Consider the following 25,762-nt stretch of genomic DNA (forward strand, 5'->3'; position numbering starts at 1 on the left):
CCTTCGTGGTCGGCTGGGTGTTAAGCAAACAAACAAACAAACAAAACAGAGAGGCAGAGAGAGAGAGAGAGAGAGAGAGAGAGAGAGAGAGAGAGAGAGAGAGAGAGAGAGAGAGAGAGAGAGAGAGCGAGCGAGAGCATCTAAATAGATTGAAGCGAAATCAAAGGCACAGTACACGAAGCATTCGCCGTCTGAAAAGACTACCCTTACACATTGAAATGGCGAATAATTGAACGTTCAAACACAATTAATGCATCCCCGGTGTGCGACATGTCATCCTTTCAAACCCCAAACCAAACTGCGTAGCTCTTGGGCCGATCTGAGACATTTCTTTTGGGACAGGAGAATACCTTTAAATCTGTCGCTCTAAACCTTGACTCTTCCCAGGCTGTTACTGTTGACCTTGTTGGGAGCGTGTAGCCGTCAATCGGAAAAGAGGGATCTGAGAGGTGATGCAGTATTTGGGGGATGTTTATCTTCTCTCCACTCAGACTGTGTGATCACCCAAATGCTGTATTCCTTTCACACACACTCTCTCATAGCCGCCACATCTGTGCTTGCTGTTTTCTTTTGTCTTCTATCTGTCTTCGTTTTTATATTTAGTCAAGTTTTGACTAAATATTTTAACATCGAGGGGGAATCGAAACGAGGGTCGTGGTGTATGTGCGTGTGTGTGTGTGTGTGTCTGTGTGTGTGTGTGTGTGTGTGTGTGTAGAGCAATTCAGACTAAACTACTGGACCGATCTTTATGAAATTTGACATGAGAGTTCCTGGGTATGAAATCCCCGAACGTTTTTTTTCATTTTTTTGATAAATGTCTTTGATGACGTCATATCCGGCTTTTCGTGAAAGTTGAGGCGGCACTGTCACGCCCTCATTTTTCAACCAAATTGGTTGAAATTTTGGTCAAGTAATCTTCGACGAAGCCCGGACTTCGGTATTGCATTTCAGCTTGGTGGCTTAAAAATTAATTAATGACTTTGGTCATTAAAAATCTGAAAATTGTAAAAAAAAAAAAATTTATAAAACGATCCACATTTACGTTTATCTTATTCTCCATCATTTGCTGATTCCAAAAACATATAAATATGTTATATTCGGATTAAAAACAAGCTCTGAAAATTAAATATATAAAAATTATTATCAAAATTAAATTGTCGAAATCAATTTAAAAACACTTTCATCTTATTCCTTGTCGGTTCCTGATTCCAAAAACATATAGATATGATATGTTTGGATTAAAAACACGCTCAGAAAGTTAAAACAAAGAGAGGTACAGAAAAGCGTGCTATCCTTCTTAGCGCAACTACTACCCCGCTCTTCTTGTCAATTTCACTGCCTTTGCCATGAGCGGTGGACTGACGATGCTACGAGTATACGGTCTTGCTGAAAAATGGCATTGCGTTCAGTTTCATTCTGTGAGTTCGACAGCTACTTGACTAAATATTGTATTTTCGCCTTACGCGACTTGTATTATTTTCTTCTGCGCAATTTAGCGTTTGCTTTTCTGTTCTTTAGTTTTTCCTTGGCTGTGCGACAGCAAATCTAGCTATGACTACGACTGCAAAAAATGTTTCGCCAAGTTTGTTGTCTTCTTTCTGTCCTCCGTCAATCTGTCTTTTTTATAGCCCTCAATTACTACATCTGAGACATTTTTTTTCGGAAAATGGGTTCTAAGTGATCATGATAGTATTTAAGGCTCATTCAAAATGTCAGATTCCTATGTTGAAGAACCAAGGAAACCGCAGGAACAACTTGAATGGGGTTTTTTTTAGATTTTTTTTTTTTAATTTTGCAATTCAAATAAAGTCTTCTGGTAACTTATTTTTAGCTGTCATTTCGTCACCCTAGTCGAAATTCAGTAAGGCTCAGGAAAACTTATTATAAACATATATTTATGTACATAAGTGAGCTTCCCCAAAACGAATTCAATCCCATTCATTTCACACAAGCTGTGAACATATGTTCTTTGGCTAATTATTTGCCAAACCTGCGAATCCCATTTAATGAAAAGCTTTCGGTTACGCGCAATAGTTTAATACATGTAGTTTGCAGTTCGTGCAAATGAAAATTCGTGCCAGTGAGACCTAAGTAGGAATGCTGTTGGCACAAATATAACAAGAAATTCCTACGAGGTAGGAAAAACACCCCCGTCAAAGGGAAAAAACCTTCTCAGTTGGTGGCAGTGACTGAGTGAGAATGGTTATTTCCCTTTGACCATTAAGATGTTCCTCTATAAGTCCTTGTATAATTTTAATCCACCAATAACTCCCTAACCGTGTGTTTGACTGGTCCCAATTTTTGTAAGGACCGTCTCAGGAATGTATAGAACCTGTTCACCAAGTTTGGTGACGATCGGTCCGTTCATTCTTGAGATCTATATGCGAACACAAACACACACCCAAACAAACAAACACATCGAGCGAAACCTATACACACCCCTATACCGGGGGTGTAAAAACAGGTAATCTAAAATTTTGACTAATACACTCGCACACTTGCACACACGCAAGCAGGTACGTACAAACACACACACGCGCGATTGCACACACGCAAACGCGTACGTACGCATACACGCACACACACACACACACACACACACACACACACACACACACACACACACACACACACACACACACACATACACACACACACACACACACACACACACACACACACACACACACACACACGCAATAATCAGTTCTTACCCATACAATGCGAGTGTTGTGTTCCGGATTGTTCAACACCGTGAGAGCCAGGACGCTGTTATTTACCCTAATTCATCAGGTACCACCAACACAATAAGACAGACGCGACTGCACTCTCTACTATGTAAAAATCGCGGGTGGATCGTCTGTAACAATGTTATGGGTTTTCTGCACTACGTAAAACATGAGCAGAGGCTGATTGAGGTAGGGTATTGGTCCAGCGTAACAATGGGAGATGTGTTTGTTTTCAATCCATAGTTCACTTCCAACAAAACAGCAGTTGCAGCTGACACATACTGTCCCTCAATATTGCAACTGACAACTTCGTTCAACGTTGCAACTAATACTAACTGTCACCTGAAGTTGTAACTGGCACTGTCACCTGATGTTGCAATTGGCACTAACTGTCACCTGAAATTGCAACTGGCACTAACTGTCACCTGGGGTTGTAACTGACACTGTCATCTTAAGTTGCAACTGGCACTAACTGTCACCTGAAATTTCAACTGGCACTAACTGGCACCTGAAAATGCAACTGGCACTAACTGTCACCTTGAGAGGCAACAGACGTCGTCACCTGAAGTTGCACCTGGTACTGCAGCACGAAGTTGTAACTGACACTGTCACCAAACGTTGCAATCGACATGATCTTCCACCTCAAGTTGCACATGATTTAACTGAAGATTGTGCTTTTTTTTAAACACACTTTAATTTGATATTTTCACATCACTGACGCAAAATGCATCACACTTCCAGGCAAAGCCGCCATTTGCCTTAAATTAAAAACACATGTTTTCAATTCTGACTGCGTTTGAGGAAGAAACAAGCACAGGTCTAGAGCTTAACAGACAATTTTGACTGATCAAAATTCAACCAAGAGCACAACCGCTAAAGAATTGCGAATGGAGTGGCTCGATCAAGACAGAACGTCAACCTAATTCTGATCGCAAAAAGGACGCAAACGAGATTTTATACAGCCAGGACAGATCCAAAACGAAGGCTTCAAGTCTGCTACTAGTTCCAGTTGTTTTTAGCCAGACATAGGATACATAACAGGCGTTCCTAAACCCAAGCTGACGACGCGGGAAAAAGTAAAACAACAGAAAAACAAAGTACGATGAAAAAAAAAGTACCTGTCAAGAGTCTTCAGTTATGCTAAATAGCTCATCAAACTTTCACCGCTGACAGCCCTAAGCCACATTTGGCCTGCCGCGCTGGAAACAGGAGGACTGTTGCAAACGATTCTAAACAGTCAATCAATTATTCACATATTTAACGTATCGATAACGCAGCACACCCCGCTTATACGGGGGGGGGGGGGGGGGGGTAGGACAAAAGGATGTTAGTTGTAGAATGCCAGTTCTTGTGAGCTAAAGAGAGAGGAAGACAATAACGGGATTTAGAACAAGCAGTCCACGTCAAACCAATTTCAAGACTTTCAAAACAGAAACGCCAATTCCAAATGTGAACCCCGCACATAAAGTGAAACGCTTTGGCCAACAGCAGACGAACGCGACACTTCCCTCTCAGTTGACTGATTCTAATCTTTTAATCCATTGTTTCTTCAAGCTGAGGGCAGGTTGCTGCGACATAGCGTGACACCGCATAGCACAGCTGATGAAAGTACGCCAAGCGTGACATATGGGAAATGGTAACTGCTAATATATTCCGCCTCATAAAACATAAAGAGGTGACAGGCACAGGTGGCATTGGGGATGGAATATGGAATGGTATGATGCTTGTTAAAACAATGGAGTTCGGTAAAAAAATTTTTTAAAAAAAACCCTTTAAAAAACGTATGTGTGCGTGCCTGCGTGCGTGCGTAAGTGCCAGACTGTCTACGTGTGTACGTGAACGTGAGTCCGTACGTGCCTGTAAAATCATGCCTGCGGACTTTCTCTTTGAAATAATTTCTACTATCCCTTGGTTTATTTATGCCACTGATGTCAGGGGAGTTTAAATTCAACAGCACTCAAGTGCATTCTCACCGTGGAAGCAACGACACAGAAAATAACATTGTTCCATCTCTGTCCCTGAGGTCCTCTAAAGCACACAGAATTGGTCCCGCTACAAAACGGTCCCTAACATCCTACCAACACACACTCTAATGAGTAATCGACTCAACACAATAAGCAATCTGCGATTTGCCAAATTTCCTCCAACATCAAAGACAGTGCATGATAAATATATGCATGAAATTGTTGACCTCCTGAACTATGTCCGAAAATCAATGCTGATAGCTCTTTGCTCTGACCAATATCTGTATGCGACTGTGGCCAACCTTGACATACTGTTCTCATTAATCTTTGATACTGATCAACTTTGTCTTTCTGGAAAGAATTGTTTGTCATTAACAATCGCGGTTTTGGCTTTCTGTTACCACGCATAAGGTAAAGCTGATTTGTGAGGGAAAAAAAGTTGAAATATTGGGTGACATTATGTGTCAGGGGTAACTTCGTGTGCATGATCGCATGAAAACATTGTTTTATTGGAAGTGGACTGTAGATTGAAAACAAATAAGTCTCCCACTATTACGCTGGACCTGTAGGCTGCCTCAATCAGCCTCTGTTCATGTTTTACGTACTGCAGAAAAACCATAACATTTTTACAGACGATCCATTCGCGATCTTCACATAAAAGACAGTGCAGTCGCTTCGGTCTTATTGTGTTGATTGTACCTGAGATGATGAATTAGAGTTATTCACAGCGTCCTGGCTCACACGGTTTTGAACAGTCCGGACAGCAACACTCATTGTATGGGTAAGAACTGATAATTGCGTATGTGTGTGTGTGTGTGTGTGTGTGTGTGTGTGTGTGTGTGTGTGATTAAAGGCGTCCGTAAATATTTGTTCGAACATGATCGTCGGATGAAAGAAAATGGGTGCAGTTCGCGTTCCGTTATACTTCAAAGCAACGGATACTGTACCCCTTTTTTCTCACTCATTTAGACTGCCAGCACCCCCCCCCCCCTCTCTCTCTCTCTCTCTCTCCCAGCACCTTCCCCCCCACCCCCACCCCCACCCCATACCCCACCCCTACCTGTTCCCGGTCTCGTCACTCTGCAAGTAATTATTTAACGAGGTTTCTTTTCAAGTCAGCTGGCAACCATGGAAGTCAGCAGGCAAAAAACGCAAAAATAGAAACTTAAAATCAAACGGCACACTTCTTTTCTAGCGTTGTCAAAAAGGCAACCCTTCCCTCCCTCCCAACCGATCAAATGCCCACTCAACCAAGGCTGTGCCACGGACAATAACTCTGATCAAACATTAACAATTACCCATTGACAGCGGTTGCTTCCCTTTGTCATTGTTCAGTGTCACTCTTTCTTCAGCACAAACAAGTCACGCGCTGGGGACGCGACCGCGTACCCGACACAGCTGACGGGGTGTGAAGAAAAGGTCCTCGCGGAATGGTGGCAAACACAAAGAGCAGAGGGCGAATAAGCGGGAGTGAAAAAAAGGGCCAGAAAAAAGAAAGGGGAGCGGAGGAAAACTAACAGAAAAAAAACCTTCTTTTTATTTTGAATTAGCAGAGGGAGTGAAAAGACTTCGGCATTTTTGTAGCACAGCTTCAAAGGTAGAATTAGGTAGTGTTTACTCTCACGTGTTGCGGTGTGTATTGAACTGAAATCTAGAAAACACACACACACACACACACACACACACACACACACACACACACTGACACACACACACGCGCGATCCTTGATTAAATCAGCTCCACTGACACCACCACCGGTTTTCTCATCGTTTATTTTGTTTCAGTCATTTCTTCTATTAATTCTGTTCCTAGTTTTCTATTTTAAGTGTATCAGACAGCTCACTCGACCCTCGGGTAAGTTCAAACGATAGCTTTGCAGTGCTTTGCGTGGGCAATTTCAAGGGAAGCAACTTCTCACGGCACGCTGTATTTCTCAAAACAACAGTGACGTCCCTTGGTGATACCGAACCAAAAGCGAACACAAATACGATCTTTGTTATTTGCAAATAAAAAGTTCCTGCGGTGTAGGGTCAAGACAAAAGTGCAACGATGTAAATAAAAACGTCCATGCAAGCAGAAATCAAAGGGATGCCAATAAAATAATTACTCAAAGAACGCGGCACCTCAATGTTGCCGTCTGAAATGTATTTCTCATCTATGTGGTCGTTTTTGTTCGAGACTGCTTACAAAGGAAAAGTGAGGGAAGAGCAAGGAATGTATGACAACGGACAACACCGAAATATGTCTCATTATCATTATCATCATCATTATCCTGACTGGGACAGCCTTCGGGAGAAGGTGAAGGCAGAAGAGGCAGATCCCTTTCTCCAGGCTGTTCTGTTGGGGGGGGGGGGGGGGGGGGGGGGGGCCGACAAGAGGTCAGGAAAGCTCATCTATATCCATTCTTTGACATTGTCGGACAAACGCTTTCGTTGTCTCCGTCTCTCCTCTAAAAATGTCTTTAAATAAAATAATAAATAAAATCCATGCCTATGTAATCTATTGCATTCTGAGCATAATTCTGGAATAAAAGAGAGGCAGGGGTAGAAGGCTTCGGGAGCTGGAGTTTACTGAGGAATAAAAACAAGCAGCGGGATGGAAAAAAAACGGGCTTTCGGGAGATATAAATTGGGCTTTCGAGAGGTAGAAAATGGGCTTTCGGGAGATTGAAAATGGGCATTCGGGAGGTAGAAAATGGGCTTTCGGGAGGTACAAAAAGGGCTTTCGGGAGATAGAAAACGGGTTTTCGGGAGATAGAAAACGGGTTTTCGGGGGATAGAAAACGGGCTTTCGGGAGGTAGAAAACGGGCTTTTGGGAGGTAGAAAATGGGCTTTCGGGAGGTAGAAAATGGGCTTTCTGGAGGTAGAAAATGGGCTTTCGGGAGATAGAAAACGGGCTTTCGAGAGGTAGAAAATGGGCTTTCGGGAAATTAAAAAAAGGGCTTTCGGCAGGTAGACAACGGGCTTTCATTGCCTCCAAAAGTAAGAGGATTTCATAACGTCACAATACAAAAATCCGTACAACTTACCAGGTTGACGAACTCCTGATAGCTGACCGTGGTGCGACACGGCTCGTTGGCCTTGACCTCCAGCACGTCCAGCGTGTGCGAGTCCATCTCCGCGCGGATCTGGGGATGACGTAAGAGGTAGGCGAAGTCCTCGATGAGGATCTCCCCGCGTCGGTACGGGTCATACTGCAACATGACGTCATGGCGCAGGTGATGTTAACGGTACAACCCCCCCACCCCAACCCCCTTTAGAATAAATTATAATTACTGAAATTTGCCATCGTCGTAATACTTAGCTAGCTGTAATGAATGTACTAATGGTCTATAGCATAAGCGGCAACTCACACACACACACACACACACACAGATGCACACGCACACACACACACACACACACACACACACACACACACACACATACATGTATACACACACATACACACACACACACTCACACACACATACATGTATACACACACACACACACACACACACGCACACACACACACACACACACGCGCGCGCGCGCGCGTGCACACACACACACACACAAACACCGTTCTGCAGGCGTCCAGTCCGTTAAAAGAGGTACAGTACTCTCAAGATATTGTCAAACTATAACAGTCATTGGAAGCGCCCTTATTCCCAAGCAATTACTGTCGGTACTGCAGGGGTACTGGAGACTAAATTCTACATCTATAGAACAAACATTCCACACAAAAAGTGTGGTTCATTTGTGAAACGTTTTATCAAAGATTAAACAAAACATTGGTAGAACTTCGACCTACTTGTCTATGAAGTAGACGGACAGAAACAGAAATACTTAAAACATTGCTTTTTCAATCTGAAAATAGCGAGAGAGAACTTCAGCACTCTCCAGGCACAGTCATGATTGACGCCCAACTAATAACTAAGTGCTTATTTTCTCTTCATGTTCTCATTTATTATTATTTGTCTTTCTGTTCACTTTGAAGACCAGTAGGTGGAAGTTTAAGAGAGCGTTTGGTTTAAGGCCAAAAAAAAATTGTCTGTTTCTGGTAACATGGCTAAAAAAAATAGGGTCGGTAGGTCGGGATTTTTTATTTTTATTTTTTTTTATTTTTTTGTTACCCCAAATGTAGACCAATAAAACTAACTTTAAAAATCGCGCAAAGAGACTGGATTCACTATACATAGAGACAAGACACTCAACACATTTACAAATCGTCAGCGGACTTTCGTTTTCACACGTTTTTGTTGTTCATTTTCTCACCCTGTCCTTTACCACCAAAAACAAAACAAAAAATTTTTGAGTTTGGAAAAAAAAAGTTTAGGGTCGGCGCCGAAATTTAGGGTCGGTCGGGTGACCAGAAACAGACAATTTTTTTTTGTTGGCCTAATCAATGATTACACGGCCCGTAAATCGGTGAATGGTGAATGGTCGCCCTAATAGGCTTGAGGTTTGCTGGCCGATGTGAATGCGTGATATATTGTGTAAAAAATTCCATCTCACACAGCAGAAATAAATATGTAAAGCGCATTGAGCATATATATGATTATGCGCTATATCAAATGTCCATTATTATTATTATTATTATTATTATTATTAAATCAACCATTCTTGTTTTATAATAATTCTTGGTTTCAAAACTGTAGCACTCTATCTCTAGGTAGAAATTGGGCTTTCGAGAGGTAGAAAATGGGCTTTCGGGAGATATAAATTGGGCTTTCAAAACTGTAGCACTCTATCTGCTTCGGGTTTCTACATAATCATTATAGGAAAGAATGGAGTTCTTAGAAGACAACAACGTGCGTTGGCTGCTTACCTGATCAAACAGTGGCTTCCACTTCTGTAACATAAAACAAAGAAAGACATTACACATTTATCAAAGAGTAATGCAGATAATAAAAGAGGACACTATTCGTTTTTTACTCAAAGCTTTACTCCAACAGAGATGTGTAATTGCGACGAGGAGTGTGTGTGTGTGTGTGTGTGTGTGTGTGTGTGTGTGTGTGTGTGTGTGTGTGTGTGTGTGTGTGTGTGTGTGTGTGTGTGTGTTTGGTGTGTGTGTGTGTGTGTGTGTTTGCGTGCGTGCGTGCGTACATGCGTGCGTGCGTGCGTGCGTGCGTGGGTGCGTGTGCGTATGTTTGCATAATCGCGTTTTTGCGTGCGTGCGTGAGTGTAATATACTGAGAAACAAGAGAGAAGAAGGGGAATGAAAAAAAGTAGAGAGAGAGAGAGAGAGAGAGATAGAGGGGGGGGGGGGGGGGCGTAGCGAGAGCAATAAACGCACGCATGCATGCATGTCGACCCAATATCGTCAGCGGAGACTCGATCCGCAGTCAATCAATTGTCTCCCTTGTTCGACTCCATCTTTCTAATGAAATGTTTTCAATGAAACATACCAGTGAAAAATACGCGTTGAAGTGTGCCACCAGGGTACCCTAGCAACCCCCAAGTTTGCGTGAAATAGGTGTACGGGCGAACTGAATGACTCCCGTGTGCAAATAGCCTAGAATTAGAGCCTCACCTCACCTTAATTACGGAAGCATTAAACTTTCATGCGTTGAAACACCGCCTTTCTCAGTGCACTTGGCAAGTGATTTAGCCACACAAGTAAAGGGTGTAATTCCGATGTAATCTCTCTTTGCGGACGTGAGCAGAGTACGCCTTTTAAAATGAGAATTAGTCAGTAGCTTTTAGAAGGGAGGTGTCATGCATTTGTCATTCGCTGAATTGCTCTGAACATGTTCAATCGAAACAAGACTGCATGGTTGTATCTTGATTTTCCACGATCTCGACTTTTTATTCCAGCGTCGCGGACGACGCTGGTATCTGTGGTTGGGAAGAACGTGCCTGTGGAGAATTAGTCTCCAAGCCAAAGCGCGCTGACTCTCCAAGCCAAAACAATTTCAAAGCTGAAAAAAATGTACAATTTACGCGAAACGATTAAACACAGCTTTCGGGTGTGTTTTTTTTTAATCTAAGATGTACATAGATATACCACTCCGACCATAAGGAAAAGAAAAAAAGACACACAAAAAAAAAAAAGACCGAGAGGAGCCGAGTCAATCCGAGACCAACCGAGAGGACGTGTTTCGCGCCGTTTCGACGTCGTTTGTTCAGATGCGGCCGGTTGGATCAGTTGCGGTCATACCTTGCACAAGAAAAGATCTTCAACAATCCCGATCATCATCATGGTACAATAATGTTTTGTGCGCCCCCATGTATGTGTTCTGTGCTAATAATGCACGGTTGTGAAATGTCCGTACACATTTTGTGGCACTATGTAATTGTTAGTGCATCCTCCTGCGGATGCTTCGTGCTAAAAATGCACTTCCATTAAAATATTGTACGCTCATGTCAGTAATATATTTTCAATTGTTTCTCTGTCAATTTCAAGTGTTTGTTTCCAATTACTTCAGTATCTCCCTGTTGCAATTCCAGGTGATTCATTATGCATGTGCCAATTTGAGGTGTTTAATTCTGATTCCTGTATTTACAGTGTAAAATTAAAACTATTGTTTTCAAACATTCCTATGACACCTGGTAATGGTTCTGTGGTTTTGTTTTTAATTTGTATTTTGTTTTTCTGCAATAAATATTTGAAATGGATCTGAGGCCGACTTACTACTTTTAGCACTCTTTTTCACCACATTCCCACGTACAGATATTGCAATATCAACTCTTCCTTTCCACCTGTTTCAAACAAGCTCTATTTTTTAATTAAAAAGTTTTTACTAAATGTCTTAACATAGAGGGGGGAATCGAGACGATGGTCTTGGTGTATGTGCGTGTGTGTGTGTGTGTGTGTGTGTGTGTGTGTCTGTCTGTCTGTGTGTCTGTCTGTGTGTGTGTGTGTGTAGAACGATTCAGACTAAACTACTGGACCGATCTTTATGAAATTTGACATGAGACTTCCTGGGAATGATATTCCAGGACGTTTTTGTTTGGTTTTTTTTTTTATAAACGTCTTTTATGACGTCATATCCGGCTTTTTTGTACAAGTTGAGGCTGCACTGTCACACCCTCATTTTTCAATCAAATTGATTGAAATTTTGGCCAAGCAATCTTCGACGAAGGCCGGACTTCCGTATTGCATTTCAGTTTGGTGGCTTAAAAATTAATTAATGACTTTGGTCATTAAAAATCTGAAAATTGTAAAAAAATAAATAAATTATAAAACGATCCAAATTTACGTTCATCTTATTCTTCATCCTTTTCTGATTCCAAAAACATATAAATATGTTATATTTGGATTAAAAACAAGCTCTGAAAATTAAAAATATAAAAATTATGATCAAAATTAAATTTCCGAAATCGTTTTAAAAACTATTTCATCTTATTCCTTGTCGGTTCCTGATTCCAAAAACATATAGATATGATATGTTTGGATTAAAAACACGCTCAGAAAGTTAAAACGAACAGATGTACAGTAAAGCGTGCTATGAAGCACAGCGCAACCGTTACCGCGTCAAACAGGCTCGTCACTTTCACTGCCTTTTGCACTAGCGGCGGACTACGTTCAGTTTCATTCTGTGAGTTCCACGGCTTGACTAAATGTAGTAATTTCGCCTTACGCGACTTGTTTTTTCTTGTGGCTGTTTGATCAATTCATAGCAAGCATTGACTGAAATAAACAATTTATATATCCAGCACAACATGCAATTCATTGACTTTTGACCCTAACCTTTTAACACTTCCCAAAATAAATCTTTGGTGGACATTGCATCGACGCTGTTCATTTTGAATGAACATTTTTCTTGTTCAGAGTGTGGTTGGCTGGATATTTTCACCAGCTAAAAAACGCGAGATATTAGTACATTTAAAGTTTAACCAACATATCAATTTTGATGCGATTAATTCTAACTCTTAAAAGAGTGATTTAAAATCAACAGCAGGAAGCTGTCAATTCAAAGCAAACATAGCACTCAATTATCAAACACACAAACTGTAACGCAATAGATTTTCATTTTCCCCATGCGGCCGAGAGACACACAAAAATGAACTACGTTCCATTTGTGGACACTGCCATACAAGAACAAAGCCAAATATTGATCAGACAAGCTGCGCCTGCCAGTGCCCACTGTGCCCAACGCAAACATGAGGAGACCTTCAATGCTAATTGCTAGAGCTGGTCTGATTTGGTCGCAATTGTTACGACCTGCACACATGTGCCAGAACAAAAGTTCCCTTTTCCTGTCTAAAACCCTGTTTAAAGTGAAAAACGTCTGTGTGACGCGAGCGTGTGTTGGGTGTCAGACGAAGACGCCAAATCTGGATGCAAAAGTTCAGTTCCCCTGCAGCAAAAAACAGAGAGTTCCAATGACATCGGTTGTATGAGAAGAGCGTGTTCATACTCAACACAAGTCTTCGCCACCTTTGGCAAGTTAACTTCCGTTTTATCATGTATTCCCTGCATTTATATGTTTTATCAAATTTTATTCATTAATTTGCATTATGAATACAACAAGGTCTCGCTTTTGTGAAACCTTAGAAAAGGACAACACTGGGTTTTCCCAGGCTGGAGGCACCTTTTTTGCCAATATTATACAACTTTTCAATCTGGTCTGTTCTATTGTGCTATTTATTTGACAATTTACTTATTTATTTTCTGCAGTTACCCGATTGCAAATGGGACAATCCATAGCATATTGGACATATACTAATAAAGTAGTTATACGATTGTTCAGGATTTGATTTATTCTGAATGGACATTGGCGTTTCCGATCACACCTAGCTTTGATTTTCATGTGACCTATTTATTTTTCTATTGCATCTACACTAGAATCTGGCAGAAATTGTGTGAAGAGCTAAAGGGACACCGGCTGTATGGCTTGAGCGTAAACTTGATGCCAGGAGAGCTCGTGTTTCTTAAAGAAGTAGGCTACCTTCTCCCTTCAGAAATAGAGATAAAGTACATAAAAAAGGAGAGGGAGAAAAGAGCAAATCATTTTCTGATGAGATCGTGAGTTTCTTGACATCACCTTAGTTTGTGGACGGGCAGTACCAGACAGTTCACATGAGAGCAGTCCAGCCGTGAGTCCCAGTTAACGTACTTCAAATAAAGAATCCCTAAGTAACCCGGGTAAGGTATAAGCGATCGTGTAGGTATGTATGTATCCCCCGAGTGGGTATACAGCAGGATAATCAAATAACGAAAAGAAGTAATTAAGTGTCAAACACACAAGGCAATTACGAATGAGCGTTATGCTGAATCAATCTCGTGGTACCGTTACAAAACAAGAAGCACTAGATGGAGCAAGCCAATTCGATCCCCAAGAATGCCGCGAATGGATAAAATCTGACTTTGGAGCATGGACAGGATTCATCTGAAATCTGCTGAAGCCTTGACAAAGTAAAAAGTGTTCTCCATCTCGAGACATCACTGACTGATTGACAGCTTCGGTCAATCTCGGACAATGAAATATACATGTACGTATGCCTGAATCATATTAATATCTTAATCGACCGGCACGGTTGGCCTAGTGGTAAGGCGTCCGCCCCGTGATCGGGAGGTCGTGGGTTCGAACCCCGGCCGGGTCATACCTAAGACTTTAAAATTGGCAATCTAGTGGTTGCTCCGCCTGGCGTCTGGCATTATGGGGTTAGTGCTAGGACTGGTTGGTCCGGTGTCAGAATAATGTGACTGGGTGAGACATGAAGCCTGTGCTGCGACTTCTGTCTTGTGTGTGGCGCACGTTATATGTCAAAGCAGCACCGCCCTGATATGGCCCTTCGTGGTCGGCTGGGCGTTAAACAAACAAACAAACAAACAAACAAAAAATATCTTAATCTGAATTCTTGGGGATCGAATTGGCTTGCTCGATCTAGTGCTTCTTGTTTTGTAACGGTACCACGAGAATATGCCTGACTGGTTTCAGGATATATTGCCTGAAAGCAGACACGCTTTTCAATCAGACAACGGTTAGCGTCAAGCTGGATGTTTTCTTTTAAAACGGCTAATGATACCCGCGCCTTTGCTATTACGAAAATGTTTTTACTTCTGATCAAGTTCTACGTCGGTGCTCGTAACGATCGTACTGTGCATTAATTATGTAACTGTTGCACTCTATATGCGGCTCTCACGGCCGAATATATTTCTCACAGATAACACAGACACACACAAAGCCACAGACAGACCGAAAGACCTAACACCCGGACAAATAAATAACCAATGTTAAAACTGGGCGAGAAGCGCGCTGTCAGACCCCCCCCCCACACACACACACACACACACACACACACACTTACACACACAGAGTATACTAGCATAACTAGTCAGAATCACATATTACGTATTATTGATCTTCAGAATTAAACCGGCCCAATCGCAATAATGGCCTCACAGGTGTGCTGTTAACCTTGTCAAAATCGACCAACACCCAACTGCTGAAGTTTCATATACTGATTGATATGGTCTTGACAGGATAATCTGTTAGCTTCTTATAACTGGCAATATCTTTAACCCTTCATCGTTGTTCATTGACATTTTAAACTGTGAATAATATCGTCTGCGTTCTGAAAATATTCCGAAGATCATGCCTGTAAATTGTTAGGCAGCGGTTGGCGCGGAAAATACGCAGACATAGATAACAAGACACGCAATCTTAGAATTACACTGCCAAACAAGGTACAGAAAGGCACAGATCCTCAGAGACAGACATTGAGAAACACACTGACAAGCACACAGCCCAGAGACAGATAGGCGGACAGGTTCAACAGCCTGTGATACCTCTTTTTGTGCTTCACGATGTTTGCTAAGAAAACAAATCTGACGAAAATATCTCAAAATTCCAACATTGCTCAAATGGCCGCCTTGAGAAAAATCGAAATTTGAAAGCAGCACAGGAGTCAGGAACAAAACAAGATAAAAAGTAGATTCGATTTAGATGCTAGCCTGCTCTCATACGGGCTGGAAGAACCTCTCAAAAATATATCCCCAAAGATATGTGGCAATGTCACAGCCACTACACGTCGAGGGGATGACAGGGGAGGGGGGGGGGCTTTGAGAATCGATACCAGACCCTCTGGGATCCCAAAGGAGTTGACAATAAGTACAGTCAGAACCCTCAAAAGACAGGAACATACCCTTCTGCTCACAATCTGAGGGCTGCCATCGACTGAACTAATATTAAAGTCTGTTACAAATATTTGCCGTCTGCTGCCGATGAGACCGCCCCGGAATACATACGTCTGTTTGGGAGTTATAAGTTTTGAGTCGTGGGGTGCGCGAGAAGCGTCGATCAGATTTGTATCTGTGTGTTCACAGGATGAGTTCACTGGGGGTGTCTGTATGTCTTGGTCTCAACATTTGTAGGCGCGGGAAAGCCGTTGACTGTAGTGTTCTCAACATGAACAATAAGAACAACAACAACAACAAGAACTTGTTGTGCTCCATTTACTAATTGATTGTATGCGGCTTTGTTATCTGTAATTGTTCTGAATAAAATTGTTTAAACCAACAAGAACAACAAACAAAACAAAACAAGTCCTCGACGATAGATAATGCGTCGTCATAACAGTGAACAAAACGGAAAGCGATAACTTTCCCTGAATGTTGATATGCTACTGCCCAGAGAAAGATTATGAGCCTGGGTGTGTTTATGCAGCGCTCATTTTGGACAGAAACATCTCGTGAACCATAGGCCATAATTATCTGCTTCCACGACTAAAGGCCATGCTAAATAACTTCTTTTTAATCAAGCCAACACTAAAAAAACGAGGAGAGACCAAAGTGACGGAAGGCCCGAAAAGGTAACAATTGTCCATTATTTCCAAAACACCCCCCCCCCCCCCCACCCCCGAACGCTCCGGACTAAGCCACTTCTGTTCCGCCAACATACACTCAAAGCCACACCGCCATGTGAAAAGAGAAACAAGTACATGCTGCTTTTTTTTCTTTTCATTTTCGTTTTTTTCTTCTTTCTTTTTAACAACGAGGAAGTGCTATGACACATGGCTTGCATCACACTGAAACCGCTAGATGAAAAAGACGATGCGTTCCAGACACGCAAAGTAGGCCATCCTCTTCCCCCTTTCACGGCTTGGCAACATTTACGTCTCATCAATAATTTAATCATTGAAAGTGAAACCTTTTAGAGGTACCGTATGTTTATCCCCCATCATCAAAGTCGGATACAAGTTTCGTTTCATTTTTTGACAAGACAAAATCGGATTATGAAGTCTGAGCCCCGTAGCACCAGACAGGGAGATACAAGAGTCAGCGGCCATGTTGACATCCGGGGCACTCTTTTTTCCTGTCTCCACTCCAAAAGAGCTAAGTGTTACCGCAAACTTTGCCTCCGAAGCGGCCCCCGTCCCTTTACACCTTTTTGTGGTCAATCGATGGAAATGAAGTTAACGGCAGAATGCACGTACAGACGGGGGTGATTGCTCACTGTTGAGCGACAAAATGCCTTCAAGTCCAGCCGGCAGCAAGGGAAACTACTCGGCACACACAAAAACAGTCTTGGCAGGGAGGAAGGGAGCGCACTCCAAACACACACAAAAACTTGTCCTCGGTCCCCATAGAAAATTGTCTAACTACAGAAGTTAGCTGTAGCTAATGACATTTTCTTTAGGGTGTTGTGCGTCAAGACCGTCTTCTGCGTCCCTGCATCAAGTGAAAAGGTCCCACAATAACAGAAGGGAGAACCTTAAAGAGACCAGCCTCTAGCTGTTTAAGCTACAGGTTTTTACAGAGAAGAAAATCACCACAGAATCATTGTGCGGTGTAATCGTGTCCTCGTCATCGATGCCGAGAATTATGGGCAGGCAAGTTGCATAAGTTACCAATACAATTTTCTTTAAGAGGCATTTTCAGTCTGTCAGTGGTCCAGACCGTCTTCTGCGTCCTTCAGTGTATCAATTATATAGGTCCCACAGTAGGTCCTACTTTTTTTTTTAATTGGTAAGGGAAAAAATGGAGAACAGTATCAAGGCGGCAACTTCTTACTGTTACTTGAGGATTTCATTTTTACAAGGATAAAAATGGCGAGAGCTATGGGCAGGCAGTTTGGAGAAGCTGCCAAAGATATTTTTCTTTAGGTTGATGTTCACTCTGCCAGTGTCTAGACCGTCCTCTGTGTCTCTGTATCCAATGAATAGGCAACACAGTAACAGAAAGGAGAACCTTAAAGAGGCAGCCTATGTAACTGTTTAACTTGAGGATTCCGTTTTTTACAGGGAAGAAAACGGCGAGAGTTATGGCCCGAAGAGTTTGGAGAAGCTGCTTTCCATCGGTAAAGATGTTGTCAGAGATTGCGCAGTCCCGTGGGAATGATGTTGACACTGCCCATGTAATCCAATTCTGCGAAAGAGATGTGTCGAGGAAAGAAGTAGAACGATTATTTCTGGGCAACAATTTTCTAGTTTTTAGAATGTTCCAAGCGAGGAGTTACGACAGAATTAACGCCGAGAAGGAGTGTTGCATAACAAAAATCAAGGCGTTATAAGTTAGCCCCCTCATCACAAACCGTGCACAATCTAAAAAAGTGTTCTTGTCCAAATTCAGTGGAGTTCGTCAGTGACTGTCCTTCTAAAACGAAAAGCACATACTCCGTTAAATTCTTCAAAGTGACTAAGTGGGTACTATAAACGCATTTGACTACTGGCGCTTGTCAGCCTCTGAAGGAGTGCCAACCTATATCTCCATTAATGAGTCTGGGTGGCCAAATGGCTTGAACTTTTCTTTATCGACGCCGATTGGCTGGCAAGATTATTTGCGTTGGGGGCCCGGTAAAGATTTAGGAGGTGTTCTGGGCTGAAAAACCGCACCATTGCGAAGGCAGGTCCGATTATCAAATAAATCACTCTAAAACTCTTTATTGCAGAAAACTGCTCGATCTTGTCATTAATCGCATGTGACTTTGTATCGTTTGCATAATAAAGGGTATCGTGAACCGTGTTCTAGATCTGTACAAATACATTCAGAACAAAAATGACACACCACAAGTTTCCAGCAAGGCTAAAGTGCCCGGAACGCAAAGAGATTACAAGGAACTTAGTCGATAAATATCGACAGGGGGCCGACAAATGGTTTAAATGTGAAATGTGTGTATATGGGTGTGGGTCTAAAACAAACAAACAAACAAACAAACCATGTGAACCCCCTCGGGCCGCAGGCCTTCGATGTAGTGATTGAACAAAAAAAGATGTTCTCAAATGGTTCAATTCTCATTTGGTTTGATTCTCAAATGGTACCGGTATACTCCCCCCCCCCTGGCCGCAGGCCTAGGATTAAAAAAATAATAATTAATTAATTTATTTATTTATTTTAAACATTAAAAAATTAGTTAGAGTAAAACAAAACATTAAAACGTTCATAATAAATAATAATAATAATAAACAAGAATTTAACACACACAACAACAAAAAAAGATAATCCTCCTAAGTATTAAATGATATGCTTCGACAAAGCAGAATGAACTAATACTAGTCATATTTTTTTTCGGCAACTTTTAAAACGTGCAAACATTATTGTAGACCCCTTGACCTTGTGCATAAAAATAGATTCTTCCCCATTCTTCCACACAAAGCTTTGTCAGTTGTTGAGGCCTTGCAAGGTTTTGACGGCAACAATAATTATTGTAGTTCTCTAAGACTTTATTTCTGTTTGATTTGGAATATGTTGGGAAGACATATTTATCAATTGATCAACCAAATAAAACATAATAAAAAACGACACAACATTGTTAAAATCATTATTGGCCAACGTTGAACGTTTACGAAGGCCTCAATCTTCACGCGCAAAATCCGTAATAGGTGCTTGATTTTGGTATTTTGAATTACATAACATTAAACCTTTGTTGGGCTTCATGGTCACGGCAACAGCCATAATAATATTATATGATGTATAATATTATATTTCAGCATATGTGAATTACATGTCATCATACCAAACTGTCATACATTTTTATTCCTACATTATTCTGATTGATCACAACCAAACCTACTATCATTGGACACATCCAAATGCAAGCGCCTGTTCTTGACAATTTGCTGGGTCGGGCTTAGCCACAGACACTGTTTGGCCTGTAGGTAAAATGTACAATGTATTTTCTGATTTGTGCACAAAAGCTTTTCTTCTTTTTTCTTTTTTTTTAACATAACAATGTTTAATGTCACTGTATGTTTGAAAGACCATGGTCACATTTGTAAAACAAATGTTAAATTAGAAAATAAATAACATTTTGGTTCATGATTTTTTCCTACACCTGTGCTGAAAATAAGAAATAAAAATGTCGGTATATAAGTCACTCAGATGCAATTCAGTATGAATGGTTTGAGTTTGTTGCGGTTGACCCTGCACAGTTCGACCTAAGATGTTTTTGTTGAACAATTTTGCCTTCACACCTCCCATAGGGTGACGTATTTCACAACTTCCTGTGTTACACAAACTCAGTGATGACCAATTTTGCCTTCACCCCTCCCATAGGGTGACGGATTTCACAACTTTCTACTGATGAACAATGTTGCCTTCACTTCTCCCATAGATGATATTCTTCGAACTCAACGAAAGCACAAACGGTAATTTTGGAGCGTGATACCATTTATAGCTCTGCCATTCTGAGATCTATATATTCGTCTCAAATTCTATCACATACATTTCGTGTTAATTTCATTCTAGTATTTTTAGCTACGCATCTGGTGACAGGAAACATTTTTGCAAGGAGGCATACCATTCCGAGCAGCCAATACTCAAACCTATCCATCAGTCTCCACCCACGCTAGCCTGTCGGATCGCTACTCCCAAGGAACAAAGCGGATTACACGAACATCCTCTCCAGTGTCACTCATACCACTCATGTCGGTTTCCTCCTTGGCTCTCTACTGACACAATTACAGACATAGTACAACACTTTCTGCTGAGGAAAACAGCATGTACAGAAGTAGACTCTGCAGAAAAATCGAAGAGAAATTACTGCAAACCACACATTAAGACCACATGCGTTATACAATTCGGCAGTTAGGTTCTCAACGATCACAAACATTTTGTTCACTTTTTTCTGGATGGTCTTTTGCCAAGTTTGAGCTTTTTCTGTTTTTTTACCTTTCTTTTGCCAGCATATCCTCATTTCAACTCATCGTTCCAAACATCCTGTCCCCCCTTCCCTGCACCATTACCCCTGCAACACCGGTAGTGTCACGGGCAGGTTGGCTATTTCCAGTCATGACCAAACTTACAGAGTCTAACTGTAGCAGGGTTCAGAAAGGCAAAGGGACTGCCGAATTCACATCCTGCCTCTAAGTTACCGACCGGGTGGGAGCCAGCCGCGGTGTTGGATTGGTTGAGATTGAGATTTGTTGGGATTTCATCGAATCAGGCCCCGCGATTGGTTCTCTCCCGTTGGGGTGGCATCCACTTTTGGTTCGTGCGCCTCACCCCCAGTACTTCATAGGCTGGCCAATTCGAAATATGTGACCCTCCACCACGAAATGAGTCGCATGTCACCTCGCGCGGTTCTGCGCTAGGCTTAATATAAGTCCGAGGAGTGTCTGGTAACAGTGTGAGGGTCACTTTAGTCACAGGCTTATAACTCAAACAGTTTTTGCTCCTTTCTAAAACGGTTTTCACCACTGGAAAAAACTCTGAAGGAAAATGTAAAAATATGAAAATCATGCAAAGGTGACATGCGACTCATTCCGTGGTGGAGGGTCACATAATTATGATCAAATTCTTAGAGTAAAACACTTTGCACTTGGTTTCCAGAATGGCAGAGGTATTATCGACTTTACCACCAGCTCACGTGCCAGAAAGAAGCTTAGATTGAGAATCGTATCCGAGTTCCGGCTTCGTCGCGATAAAATCGAATTCGTACTCGGACTTGCAATTGCCGCGCGTTCTTTTACGATTGCAATTTATGACGGAAAAGGTGCATTCTTTTTTCCCCTCGCTCTTTCTCTGTGCGACCATGCATGGTGAAAATTGCTGTGAATTAATCAATGCAGGGTGGAAGGCAAAGCGTTCGGAATCGTCTGATTTATGATGGCAAGGGCCCCATTCTTACGGCTGGGTGACAGGACTGTCTCGGGTGAGGAATGCATTCTGAATGTGGATCAGGGAGGAGGCGGGAGTACGAGGCTCGCTAATTTTGTTTCTGGATTTGATACGTGCTCAGTGATTGCACTAGCCATTTTACTAAACTTGTATTACTTTACAAGCACGAATTCCTACCCGCTTGAACGTCAAGGTCAAGCAAACTGGCCTTTATACTGAACGATTAAGGCACGTAACTCAGTACTGACGGGCGTGGTGGTAATAAGACGTCGGCCTCCTAATCGGAAGTTCGTGTGTCCGCCTGGTGGGTTAAAAGTGAAGATTGTTCCGATCTCCCAGGTCAACTTATGTGCAGAACTGCTAGTGATTTAACCCCCTTCGTGTGTACACGCAAGCACAAGACCAAGTGCGCACGGAAAAGATCCTGTAATTCATGTCAGAGTTCGGTGGATTATAGAAACACGAAAATACCCAGCATGAGAGATGTTCAACGTGCGGGCTCCCTCACCTGCCTTGACCTCTAACCAATGAATTGTATAAAGCGCTAAGAGAACGTCAAGCACTCTATAAATCTCCCATATTATTATTATTACTGACATACTATAAAAAGACATTTGAATCGAGCAAACGTGACACAGTTTGGATCCATTTTATGGACCGAGAAGCTTGAAAACTGTTGGAAAAACAGAGTTTGGGCCCTAATTTAGTCCGATCGACCAGTCGCAATAACGCAAAATTAATTATTTTCTACGATTATACACCGGAAGAACCATTCTTTTCGGGACATCAGAGTGAGGTCATTGCCGTTGCCATTGGTTGCGTGGCTGGTAAATATCGAAAAAATATATCTGCCTTTATTTGACAAGTGTCGGGCTTAGGCTTAGTTACCTAGACTAAATTTTGTTTCTCTAAATCATTGTTTCCAGGCCTCCTAGTACATAAAACTGATCCAAACTATGCAATAATACGCCCTCTTCAAATTTCGTCCTGTAATATGACTACACGGTTACGTCTCTTATTCCTTCGCAAGGGACACCAAACTCGTTGGGGTTTTAAAAGTTACTTTCTAGGTATCTATTGTCTTGCGCCCCCTCCCTCCACTTGCATTACCCTCCACTGCCGATTTTCTTCCCTGCCCTCCTACCTGTAAGGACTCGTCCGATCTCGGTCAGCGACCGGTCTCTTCCACCCCTGCCGCCCTCTGGAATCGGTTGGAAGTTTGTGCATTAATGAAGGGCACTTTACTAAACACACATGTGCTGTAGTCAGCAGCTCACTTACTCGCTCCACCTCTTCTCCCAGTCTTCCTGGGATGCGCCTTCGCCCCCCCCCCCCCCCCCCCTTCGTTGTCCCAGATGGGATATACCTTCTGCCAGACCTTCATTTGTGAACTACGACTAACCCCTGAAATTACTCAATAAAGCCACGGGGACATCTACCAACCTCCCTTCGTCTTGCTCCTAGCTTACCACTTTCCAGAATTTACTTCCAGACTATCGTTGGGTGCCTGAAACTTACACTTGAGCGGAGGTATATCCAAGCCAAAACGACGTATTCTTCTGCTCTTCCCAAACCTGCCTAACGCCTCCTGCCTGGAAGGTCATTTTCTCAGAGAGATACCACTCAAGACCGTTCTTAAGTACCTGAAAGTAACACCTGCAATGAGACATCAAAACAGACGCGACCCTTCACACTCCCGCTCCTACTGCCGACCAAACACCGTGGAAGACACACTCCCCTGAGGGGTACTTGCCAATATACCTATGAGTAATACGTGACAGGAGCCAAGAAAAAAAACACTGCTCCCCGAGGTGCTTCAGAACCCTGGACGTTGCACCCGAACGGAGGGAGTATCAAAGGAGTGGCTGAATACCTCCCCCCCCCCTTCCCCATTTTATAGTTTTGGATGATTAATGAGATGAGGATGATTATAATGATGATGCTATGGATTTCCAATTTGGTTTGAGACTACGTGACAGGGCAGCACTCTACGCTTACTGTCATAATATATCCTGGTGTCAACCAGGCCCGAGAACTGCCGCAACTGCGGTGTTGGTCAGGTATACAGAACCTGAGCACCCTCAAAGTCGCATTCGTGTCCGAACCTCCCCCCGTGTACACTACATTGGGTGTGCACGTTAAAGATCCCACGATTGACAAAAGGGTCTTTCCTGGCAAAATTGCCTAGGCACAGTTAATAATTGTCTACCTATACCCGTGTGACTTGGAATAATAGGCCGTGAAAGGTAAATATGCGCCGAAATGGCTGCAATCTACTGGCCGTATAAAATTTCATCTCACACGGCATCACTGCAGAGCGCCTAGAACTGTACCCACGGAATATGCGCGATATAAGACTCATTGATTGATTGATTGATTGAATGACACTCGGCTGTGTGATTCCAGCCTTCCCATTGGAACCATAGCACTTCCAGTCTGGGTAGTAGCCGACCGTAGCCCGAAAAACCCACATGACCCTGATGGGATTCGAACCCACGACCTCCCGGCCCGCAGCCCGATGCGCTAACCACTGCGCTACGGGGGCCGGTGCCACGTACTGATGATGGTAAGTTAGAATTTCACCACAATCCCTGAGAGAATCGAGTCATTACCAAAGCCGCGGCTGACACCTACCCTCACCTCTTTCCCTTCCCCCCCCCCCCCTCCCTATTCCCCCCTCCTCTCCCAGCCGACCACCTGCCACAGAGCGACACTTCCAGACTGTCCTTCTTCGAAGATGGCTCCTGTCTTATGTGTTATAATTATTCAGGGTTCTTAAGACAGGAGCCATCTTCGAAGGCGCCGCTGACACCTACCTGTTCTGGGTCCATAGACAGCAGCATGGTGCCGCTTCAGTGCGCTCGTCGGTCAGATCAACCCGCCTGATCAATGATTCATGAAGCCGGAGCTCTCTCTTTCACAACTTTACCCTACACTCGCCGCTTTTACGACGCTGCCAAGTTAGGTTGTCTCGATCAATCCATGTTGGAATTCTCTGTGAAGTCGTTTATATTGTCTAGTGTTCCTTTGCGCTTTTCCTATTTGAAATTCACCACTAACACTTTTACGAGGTGTCGTGTTCATTTGTGGGTGTAGCTCCTATTCGAAACGGTCTTCGTTACGATTGCTTGATGCACACCAAACACAGTGACAGAGGTATCAGTTTCGTCATCGTTTGAACAACGGGCGACACAAATCTTGGATCAAACCATTTGATAATCAATTGGTAACACGTTTATATCAATTGTAGATTCAGCTGCACCTGAGGTTTTCGATAGAGGAAATGTTAAGACTGCAACGCACGCAAAAACTAAGCAATGAAGGTATTAATTTCATCGTAGTTCAAAATCCAGGTAAGAAGAATCCTCTATTACTTCCTTCCAAACTCCACTCAATCATATTGGGTTTTTTATTCATAAATGTATCTCAAGTTCCCAAAAGTCTTCGTCACGAAAGGTTACAACACAAGAATGTCAATATTATGTGCCTGCAACACAAGCAATGAACCCAATACTCATGTTCACATGCACAATTTTGTAATAGTCCAAACACCAGGTAACAAGATCCCTCCACCAATGTATTTAGGAATCCACAGCCATCATTGTTGTAAGGTTTCGTTTTCATTCATGTCTCTCCAGTTTTTAAAATAAATCCTTCGTCGATGTGGGTTAGAAACACGAGAAACTGGGTCAAAAAGGTATCAGTTTCACAATCGTTAAAACACCCTGTATCAAGAATCCTTGATCAATTCAATTTGTAATCAGATACTTGCAGTGTTTGTTAGAAAGTGTCGTTTTCACTTGAATTTCTCCAGTATTAAACAAGAACTTTTCAGAACTGGTTAGGAACACGACACATTGAGTGAAGCAGGTATCAGTTTCATGTTCGTCGCAGACACAACCTTCAATTATTCAACTGTCAGAATCCATCGCTAGTAATTTCATAAGGCCTTACCAATGTTAAAAATTCAAAAATACAAATATCAGTATCACGATCCTCGAAACTCCCCGTGACATAAACCCTCAATCAATCCATTTTTTGAATCCAGAAAAAGCATTTGTTTTTGGTGATTAGTCGT

General features: G+C 42.4%; 1 protein-coding gene across 1 annotated transcript in view; it reads right to left on the reverse strand.

Moving 5' to 3' along the window:
• The window catches only part of LOC138959733 (rhomboid-related protein 3-like), a 36,067-nt gene extending 10,940 nt beyond the window's left edge, over positions 1-25,127 (reverse strand). Inside the window, exons 1-3 of the mRNA XM_070331337.1 lie at positions 24,501-25,127; positions 9,508-9,531; positions 7,724-7,888 (exon numbers count right to left, since the gene is read on the reverse strand). Of these exons, the coding sequence (XP_070187438.1) occupies positions 7,724-7,888; positions 9,508-9,531; positions 24,501-24,527 (216 nt within the window). The 5' untranslated portion in view covers positions 24,528-25,127. The remainder of the gene's footprint in view (positions 1-7,723; positions 7,889-9,507; positions 9,532-24,500) is intronic.
• Positions 25,128-25,762: the final 635 nt, after the last annotated feature.

Source organism: Littorina saxatilis, linkage group LG2, assembly GCF_037325665.1.
Source record: "Littorina saxatilis isolate snail1 linkage group LG2, US_GU_Lsax_2.0, whole genome shotgun sequence".
NCBI lineage: Eukaryota > Metazoa > Mollusca > Gastropoda > Littorinimorpha > Littorinidae > Littorina > Littorina saxatilis.